Source organism: Lolium rigidum, chromosome 4, assembly GCF_022539505.1.
Source record: "Lolium rigidum isolate FL_2022 chromosome 4, APGP_CSIRO_Lrig_0.1, whole genome shotgun sequence".
Taxonomy (NCBI): Eukaryota; Viridiplantae; Streptophyta; class Magnoliopsida; order Poales; family Poaceae; genus Lolium; species Lolium rigidum.
This window is the reverse complement of record NC_061511.1, coordinates 25,244,063-25,253,921: the sequence shown is the minus strand read 5'-3', so window position 1 is coordinate 25,253,921 and position 9,859 is coordinate 25,244,063. Positions and strand designations below refer to the sequence as shown.

The 9,859-nt window shown below is 48.0% G+C and overlaps 2 protein-coding genes and 1 pseudogene across 2 annotated transcripts; 2 read left to right on the top strand and 1 right to left on the bottom strand.

Moving 5' to 3' along the window:
* Window positions 1–327: 327 nt before the first annotated feature.
* On the top strand, window positions 328–2,209 carry LOC124650483 (annotated as a pseudogene).
* A 190-nt stretch (window positions 2,210–2,399) lies between these two features.
* LOC124646779 (endoglucanase 14-like) lies at window positions 2,400–4,825 on the bottom strand. Its single transcript, XM_047186840.1, has 5 exons — window positions 4,619–4,825; window positions 4,097–4,522; window positions 3,381–3,467; window positions 3,095–3,247; window positions 2,400–3,005 (listed from the first exon to the last, which is right to left on the bottom strand). The coding sequence occupies exons 1-5, from the start codon at window positions 4,823–4,825 to the stop codon at window positions 2,400–2,402; spliced, it is 1,479 nt and encodes a 492-aa protein (XP_047042796.1).
* Window positions 4,826–8,782: 3,957 nt separating this feature from the next.
* On the top strand, window positions 8,783–9,859 carry LOC124708458 (BTB/POZ and MATH domain-containing protein 3-like). Its single transcript, XM_047240137.1, has 2 exons — window positions 8,783–9,125; window positions 9,168–9,859. The coding sequence occupies exons 1-2, from the start codon at window positions 8,783–8,785 to the stop codon at window positions 9,857–9,859; spliced, it is 1,035 nt and encodes a 344-aa protein (XP_047096093.1).

Here is a 9,859-nt window from a genome sequence, read left to right as displayed (position 1 = left end):
ATTTTTTATACTTATTTGAGTGATTTCAAAATTGCGGCAAAACACTTGTATATATTGTCATCATGCTAATCAGTGATTTGCTCCTCAATTATTTGACACACATACCCTATGTTTGATATGTGGTGCCAAATAATCAAATTTCAGGAAAGTGAATATCGCCGGGCAAATCAGAAGCGTGGGAAAAGAAACGCGATGCATGCGTCGCTTCTGACAGCTAGCGGCGCTAGTAATTGAAGAAAGCTCAGAGCGCGCGTTTATGCATTTGGAAATTTTAAAAGTTAAAATTTTAATCAAAAAAATCTCTCTCGCATCCACCTCGAATCCTCCATGAACTCGCTCCAATCCTTCTTCGCCGTCGCGCCCGTTGTCAAGCCGGCGGCCGCCGCGATGCTCCCATCGTCCCGGCGGGCGCGCGTCTCCGCTTGCCTTGCGACCCCGGTGCCGGCTCCAACGGCCGCGTGGACCGGGGAGCTGTCCGCGGCGAGCCGGGCCGTCGTGGAGGACGAGGCCAGGTACATGGTGGGCACCTACAAGCGCGGCGCCCGCGTCGTCTTCGTGGCGGGGCGCGGCTGCAAGCTCTACGATATCGACGGGCGCGAGTACCTCGACATGACCGCGGGCCTGGCCGTCAACTCCCTCGGCCATTGCGACCCCGACCTGGTCGACGCCAGCATTGACCAGTACAAGCGCCTCGTCCACGCTAGCAACGTCGGCTACACCGTCCCCCAGGTACAGTACAAGGCCTCCTCGCTCGCTCACCTTAACCCCAATTCCTAATACAGTGTCCGCAAAGTGTTCGACCTTATGCTTGCCAAGTTCATGTTCCAGCCACCACCTCTCCATCTCAACGACTCAACCAGCTTTCTTGCTCGCAGGTGGAGCTCGCTAAGCGGCTCGTGGAGGCCTCCTTCGCGGACCGCGCCTTCTTCGCCAACTCTGGCACCGAGGCCAACGAGGCGGCCATCAAGTTCGCCAGGAAGTACCAGCGGGTCATGTGCCCCGACGGTGATGCGCCCACGGAATTTGTGTGCTTCACCAACTGCTTCCACGGCCGGACCATGGGCTCGCTCGCGCTGACCAGCAAGGTGCAGTACCGGGAGCCCTTTGAACCGGTCATGCCCGGCTCGACATTCGTGGAGTACGGCAATTTGGAGGAGGCCAAGAAGGTGATTCAGTCGGGGAAGATTGCGGCCGTGTTTGTCGAGCCCGTGCAAGGTGATGGTGGGATTCACAGTGCCACAAATGAGTTCTTGCAGGGCCTGCGGGATGCTTGCGATGAGGCTGGTGCTCTCCTTGTCTTTGCTGAGGTATGATAGACCTTTACCTTTTTTACTCATCCATGTTCTTCATATTGTGGAGTGCATAGAAAAACTGGCAAGTGTAGAATTTGTAGTGCATTGTAAAACTTGAAACCTTAAACCTCTGTTTTGGGATTGAGCAAGGACTCAATTTGCATGCACGCCCTCGGTCAAATTTCTCTCGTCACTGTCCCCATGAATTATCCATGAGCTAGTAGGGGACGACACGAGAGCCAGCTTTTTCATATTTGTTTGAATAACTGAAATACTAATTGGTAGTTCGACAGTAAGGATTTAGGATTGCATTGCGAGATTCAGTTCAGCCTTTTTTTTCAATCCAAAAAGGTGGAGACCAATCCACTGTCTGAAACGCAGGTGCAATGTGATCTGGGGCGCACAGGGTACCTTTGGCCTATGAGATTTTTGGAGTAGAGTCGGACATGATGTCCTTGGCAAAGCCACTGGCTAATGGCCTTCCTATTGGTATAGTATTGGTCAAGGAAAAGATTTCTGCAGCCATAGGCTACGGAGACCATGGTACCACATTCGGTGGAAGCCCTTTTGTGTGCCGGGCTGCATTAACCGTGCTGGACAAGATCCAGAAACCTGGCTTCCTGGCAGCGGTGAGCAAGAAAGGAGAGGACTTCAGGCAGCTGCTCAAGACCAAGCTGAGCGGAAATTTTCACGTCAAAGAGATCCGGGGGATTGGTCTCATTGTTGGCATTAAGCTTGACGTGCCGGCTGGTCCTTTAGTCGATGCGTGCTTAGAAGCTGGTGTCTTTTGCTGAAGCTGGGAAAGGCAATGTTGTTAGGCTTGTGCCGCCACTTATCATCTCAGAAAAGGAGCTGGAGCAGGTCGCTGAGGTGATAAGGGACTGTCTATCTGCTCTTGATTCTTGAAGCCCCTAACTCTTAGTGTAAGCGAAAAATATAATGAGTTCTAGATGTTGAAGTTCCTTTGGAAAATTTGGAAGGAGACAATGGCATGTTTGACTATTGTGTTGTTCTTGGTGCAAGCATTTTATTGGATGACTTAATCGTCCAAACTACAACAATAATGGTATTTCTCATCTGTGGACTGAAGACAGGAGCATGACTATCTCATCTGTGCAGAAGCCTTGCCAGAACTCCGATGATGGGTGCGACGCCGTAGGTTGATGGCTCGCCTTGCACGTAATTTCCCCGAGAGTCGTTGTAATGGTCGTTGGCATCAGGCCCTCCGACGATGGCGCCATCGATCACATTGGAGTTGGGTCCTGGCCTCTCGAAGTAGCTGGATCCTTCATTGCAGGTGATCTTCACAGGGTTGGCGTTGATGGATGGCAGCGACGCGCCCCGGTGGTGAGGCTGCTGCGGGTACCTGTTTCCGAACCCGACCATGTAGCTCATCCTCATCGGGTTCTTCCCCAGCAGGTAGTCTACCTGTGCCCGCGCGAAGGAGACGAGCTGCGCTGGCGCCAGGCTCACGCCGCCGCACTGGAGCGAGGCCCTCGCCGCCGCCAGGTAGTCGGCGTACGTGACGAGGACGAACATCGCCGACGTGAGGGCCTGGTTGTTTTCCCATTGCTGTACGTAGAGCATGCCGCCTGGGGTGAGCCTGCCGCTGCTGCCGTCGCCGTGCTGCACCACGTTGCACAGGAACTTCTCCACGCTGCTCTTCATCTCGCCGTGGTGGCCGTCGTTGGGCAGCTTCCCTTGAAGGATGAGCTGCAAGATGGCCGACAGTTAAGGTAATTATCAGTTTGTTGACATTGAAAATTTGCGGTTAATTTAATAATGGTAGATATGTATCTTGCCTTGGCGACTAGTGCCTGGGCACCGATGAACTTGTTGTCCCAGCCCAACGATTGCGGCACCCAGCCAAGGTTGTTGGCGCCGGCGATGTAGCCCTTGTACTCCTGGTCGCCGGTGGCGATGTAGAGCCAGACAGCCGCCCACAGCAGCTCGTCCTGTTCCATTTCCAGCGACCCAAAGGGAATTTTAGTTTTTTTCCTCTTTAAAAGATTGTTACTTATTTGAATGTTGATTACAAATTTACGAGGAATTCACTTATGTTTTGTTACAAATTTAGTGGTTTGCTACCTCGTCGCCGCTGCTGCTGTAGAAGCTTCTGACTGACGGCACGCTGTTCTGGTAGAGGCCACGGTGGTTCTTGGCGAACTCAAACAACTGCAGATGAATCACAAAGTTAGCAGGTACAGTAGCAATTCCCACGGTGGTTCTTGTGCTCAAATGTATGTCAACCATTCAAGCAATAGTTTAACATTAGTTCTCAATCATAATACGAATACGATTTTATGGAAAAGATATGCCAAATAAATTCAGTCAACAAAATTAATGGTGCACATAGCAACCGTCCAAGCTGAGCTGTCTGCTGTTATGTGGTAGTCGTCCAAATATGCGGTCATTAGTATGGTGAAATTTGAAAATGTAGACAGTTATATGGTCAAAACGAAGATACTCAGCAATGAACATGCAAATAAAAGAATAATTAAGATACTGTAATAAACTTACAAAAAAACACAATACTCTGCATTTATGCATATGTGCCCAAAACATTTATCTGCATGTAAGTACTCCTGTGCATGTAAGTACTATTGTGCACCTGTCTGCATGTAAGTAAGCCTGTGCATCCATATACACGCGTACAAATATGCGGTCGTAGTAGAGCATGGCGAGATTTGAAAATGTAGATAATTAAGATACTGTAATAAACTTTCAAAATACACTGCATTTATGCATACGTGCCCAAAACATTTACAAGCCTGTTTGTATGCATGTAAGTAAGTATTGTGCACCTGTTTCGCGTGCGTCAGAAGCGTCGACGCGTACTGATGGTCACCGCCCGGCGCCGGCGTCGAGAACACCACCGCGGCTGCGGCCAGCGCCGCCGCTGTCTCGGCGGCGACATCGGAGCCCGGGTTGGACGGATTCACCATGTAGGAATTCCGAGGCGTGTCCATGTCCTCCGGCCGCTCCCAGCACTTGTGGTCGGAGTCGCCATCGCCGACCTGCACGTAGAGCGTGTCGGGGGCAGCATGCGCCCTGGCCAGGTAGTCGGCGCCCCACCGGACAGCCTCCAGCGTGTGGCCCAGCTCCCCCGCCGCCGCCAGTCGGGTCCCATGCTCCACCACCACCCACGACAGCATCGTCACCGTGAACGCCATGGGAAACCCAAACTTAACGTTGTCGCCGGAGTCGTAGTAGCCGCCGGTGAGATCCACCTGCATGCACATTAATTAGACGTACGTCATCACCATTGCCAGGATCATGCATGCATGGAAATGGACAGAACACTAATGAATGGAGGACGTGCTTACACCGTGGTCGGCGCCGTCGTTGAGGGCGGAGTGACCGCGCCACCGGACGCGCTGGGTCGACGGCAGCCTCCCGGAGCGCTGCGCCTCGAAGTAGAGCAGCGACTTGGAGAGGGCGACGACGTAGTCGTGCCGTGCCGTTACGCACCCTGGCATGACTGCCAAAACCCCTGCCATGGCAACTACCAGCAGCGCCCTCCTACTAACCATCGTCGATCGATCTTTCCTCGGATTAAACCCTTATTACAAGAAATGTCGTGCTTAATACCTAGCTATTTCTAATGTGGTACTGACCTTGCACTACCCTTGTACTCGACGACTGTGCTTCTCCTGCTGATGGAGCGTGTATTTATAGGCTCAAACAGAGATCAACACGGTCAAATTCAAAATCCGCCATAATTGCACACAATTAATAGCGTCGGGCCGGAATATTAAGTGCAAGATTTTTGACCATCCAAAACCATGGCCAGCTAATGTAAACGAATTCTCTGTATCTGAATTTACACTAGGATAATAGTTGGCGATGCTCTATACGAATGCAATTCCAAGTTTCTATTATTAAATCCTACTCGTCTGAGATATTGCATCGGCGGTTTAATCGATTACTAATCTTTTGCGTGCATAGGAATACTGATTTTCTGGTCGCACGAGATCAAAATCCGATAGTGATTCGGCTCCAGTACCCAATTTCCTTCCAAATCACTCTGGATTGTGTGAAATCTTCTTAAATCTCAATCATATCTATAAGATCGTGTGCAATAGATTTTTTCTGAAATTTTCCTGATATCTTAAAGACTCAATGTAGTCAGTGGCGGAAGCAGAATTTGTTTTGAGGTGTGGCGAATGCAAAAACTCCGCTAGATAACTATTACTTGTTTTCTACAATTCAACAAAATCACTGAAGCCAACAAAAAACCAATCAATTGATTATTGACGACTTGAGAGCACTAGAGACAGCGAAATTTGTTTCAGAATTCGAAGTGTTATTTCAGTGCTCAAATCAAATACCTTAGGTTATGTATTTGGTGTTCTTGTTCGGTGCCATATCCTCACTCGCCTAATTGTCCTCGCGGCCTATGATCTCTCGTCAGCCGGCGTGGTTCTTGCGCTCTGTCGTGGTGGCGGTGCCGCCTCCGCGCGACCACAATTTCGTGAGGGTTTCCGCCAAACCGAACAGGGAAGTTGTAGATCGGCACGATGGTAGAAGAATCCTGTATCGATTGTTCCGGAGTGGTGATAATCATGCATCCATGTGCTTTACCATGCCTAGTTAGCGAGGCCTATCGCGGGACTGATTGAGTGTTCCTTTACCGGTTCGCTGTTTTCGACTCCTCGTTCCTCAACGTACAACAAGGATGCCCATCGATGCATCTAAAGTCAAACCTGAACAGACTCAATGTGAAGCATATATATATACCTAGTATTAGTACAAAAATTTAGGTATGGCGGCCGCCAAACCTCGCCATATTGCTGGCTCCGCCCCTGAATGTAGTAATTTCTGACTTGTGAAACATAAATGGGAAAAGGGTGTGCCCTTTCTTAACAATCAGACGATTTCTTACAACTTTAGTTTTTTGTCTACACATATTCTAATTAAAGCTTAATCTTCACATATTCTAGAGGTGTATAAACATTAACTGTTAGAGATAAACTAAAGTTGCGTACAACGATGCTCTCCTTGCAATGGCACATTGGATGTTTGCTCACTTGGAAGATAGAAAAAAGAATGACAAAAATTAGATCTCATATATTTTTATATGCATGCTATCGCTAATTGCAAGAGATGACAATAAGATATAATGTACTGCATACCATGCTCTTATTTCTCTATAAATAGTCGAATTCATAAGAGACAACAGCTTAATGCTTGCAAAAATTGCTTTTGTCTCTTAGTGATGGGTGTAACCAATGATGTTTGCCTGTGTGGTACTAATTAAATGGTGATTTGAAAATGGGAATAAGAGATGGGGCATGTCCGGGTTTTGGTACACTTGAACTTTTTAGGGGTGTTGGATGCCATCCATCACAGGTGAGTCTTGGTCACATCGGCCTCAACCGTGTAATTCTTGTAGTAGGTCAATGAAAGTACCGCTTTTCACATTGCCATAGGGAAGCAAACCAGCCAGCCCATACTTGCACAGCTAGGGAATGTTTCATATCTCATGATGTCACGGAGGATGGGGTACGACTTTTCTCAGTGGCTTATGTAAGTAATGTAAGTCATTTTTTCTTTGGAGGCACAACACATGTCTTCCATTAACAAACGTATGAACCACCGACTAATTTATAGTAGTTTCTTATTTTTTGTGAATTACAAAGCTTCATTAATAGGTCATATGGTTACGACAGTCGCTTTGCAAGATAGAGCCAAGTGAGTCCGACATATAACTAGCAACATACATGATTTTGTGTCCGCACTCTCTCGCCTAGCATATAAATGAGCCGCCTCATTATAAGCGCATCTACTAATTCGTAGTAGTTTTTTTTTGCCACATTGATTTGTAACAAAAAATACCAATGATTACAATAATTTTTGAATAATTACAATAAAAACCATGTATTTGCAATAATAATAAAATTGTCTAAGAAAGAACTTGTTCGCTGCAAATTTATTTGCAATAAAAAATCATCATCTATGCCAACAAAACGGTAAAATGTTTGCAACAAAAATACCATGTGATGGTGGCCTCAAACGTGTAGTTGTTGTAGTAGTTCAACGAAAGTACACTTTTAACATTATCCTAGGGAAGCAAACCAAGCAGCTCATAGTTTAGCAGCTAGGGCATGTTTCATATCTCGTGATGTCATGAATGAGATGGAGTACAACTATTCTTAGTGGCTTATGTAAGTAATGTAAACTCATTTTTCCTTTCGAGGAAGAACATATGTATTCCATTAAGAAATGGATGAACGAACGACTAATTTATAGTAGTTTTTTTTTTGTAAATTACAAAGCTTCATTAATAGGTCATAGGGTTATAGTCACTTTGCAAGACAAAGCCAATAATGTCTAGCATGTAGCTGAGCCACACACACAATTTTCTGTCCGCACTCCCTCGCCTAGCACATAAATGAGCTGCCTCATTATTAGTATCTCCTGGAGTAATATAACTAAGAGCAAAGCTAGAAAACAACCCACTGAGTTCCTTGAGATCTCCAACCTTCCTTCTCTATCTTTCTCATATAACTTGAAGACCACTTGGACACACTCTATGATTGTTTTTGTGCAGCCTCTTTCGAGTGCCACTAGCACCACATATGTGGTTGCATAGGCTTCCATAGTCACTGGATTTTCCACGTTTTAGTACCATAGTCCTGACCTCATATCATATCTTCCAAGTTGTCATGCACAACAGTTCCACTCTATGCCTTCTTGTTGTACGTGTATCTAGATTGGTTGGCTTTGTAAGCGATGTGTGGTGTTTGTTGTGACACTTGTGTCATATTCGATGGCCATCAGCCTCTTTTTCTATGTGCTAGATATTTCTTCTAGGACATGTCCTTAAAAAAAGAGCAGAACCCCTCATTGGCTATGCTTCCTAATCGGACTTCACGCCGGAGCCAAAAATGAGCACCACGGCGCCATCACCTGTACACCAAGTGGGAGCTGCGACCTCCAGGACATGCGAAGGTAAATTTTGATGCCTCCTTCGTAGCTGAACTCCCCTCAACTTTGCCAGTAATCCAATTTATTCCTGTTTGATGGAGGAATCCATTTTTCCGCTTAGAACTTGTTTGATTCAAAGTATTTTAAAAGCATAGGAATAGGATAAATGCAGGGACGTTATGTCATAGCATGTGAAATCCTACAAGAATAAAAAAGCAATGAATTAGTTTCAGAAATCATTTGTTCGTAGGAAAGTTTTGAAGAGGTCTGCCCTGTTGCTAGAAATTCTATGGAATTGTAGATTATAGTATAGGAAAGCAATCTATATAAATTTTAGAGGATTCAAATCTCTGAAATTCCTAGTTGGCTGAAATTTGGGCCGGATGGTGCGTAATCTGGATATCAAGATGGGCCTGCCTACAATTAGTTTGATCATCAGAGACCTAATTTTCCATACAGTACTTGATGACAATATAAGAACCGCAAACCCTTATTTTCGTTAGGATGCATCTCCGTACGTATACATAGATCCTATCGATCGATCAATCCAATCTCACATCATGTCTATGTCAGCGCTGATGTCCACCCTCCGCGCCGCCGGCCGGAAGCACCTCTCCGCCGGCACCCTCTGCACAAAGACGATTACCGGCTCCTACCTGTTCAGGATCCAACAGTACAAACGCCTCCAGAACATGGTCGCCAACGGCACTTTTATCAAGTCAGGCACGTTCGGCGTCGGCGGCCACGACTGGAGCATCCACTGCTACCCGAACGGCGACGACGGGAACGAAGGCTCCATCTCCCTCTACCTTAACCACGCCAGCCATGACAAAACCGGCGACGCCACGGCAGCCTTCGACATTACCATCCTCGACAACGCCGGGAAGCCGTTGTGCACCAATGGCGAGATCCATCCATCAAACTTAACCCATGGTGAGACCCAAGGCGAGGCGGAAAGCTTCTCGAGCGGCAGTGAACCCGCGAGTGCAGGCTGGGAAGACTTCGTGAAGGTTCAAGACCTCGACGAGGAGGAGTACCTCAAGGACGGCTGCATGTCCATCCTATGCGACGTCACCGTGCTCGACACACGCACCACCGACTACCGCGCCGGTAGCGTGGTGCCGCCGTCCGATCTGCACCACCAGCTCACTGAGGTTCTCTGGGAGTCCAAGGAAGGAGTGGACGTGGAGATCGAGGTCGGCGGGGAAACGTTTCCCGCGCACAGGTGGATGCTCGCCGCGCGATCCCCCGTCTTCAAGGCGGAGCTCCTCCAGTCGTCTGCAGCCTTGTCGTCGAGGATACGCGTGGACAACATGGACCCCGGAGTATTCAAGGCCCTCCTCCACTTCATCTACACCGACGCGCTGCCCAAGGAGATGGTGGAGAGGCAGGAGACTCTCGCGACAACCATGGCGAAGCCGCTGCTGCTCGCTGCGGACAGGTACAAGCTGGAGAGACTCAAGCTGATCTGCGAGGATATATTGTGCGGGCACATCAACGTGAAATTGGTGGGCGCCACGCTAGCGTTTGCGGACCAGCACGATTGCCGCATGCTGAAGGAGGCTTGCATGGAGTTCCTGGCTGACCCTGCGAATCTGGAAGCAGCCGTCTCAAACCGTGGTTTTGAGAAACTTTAG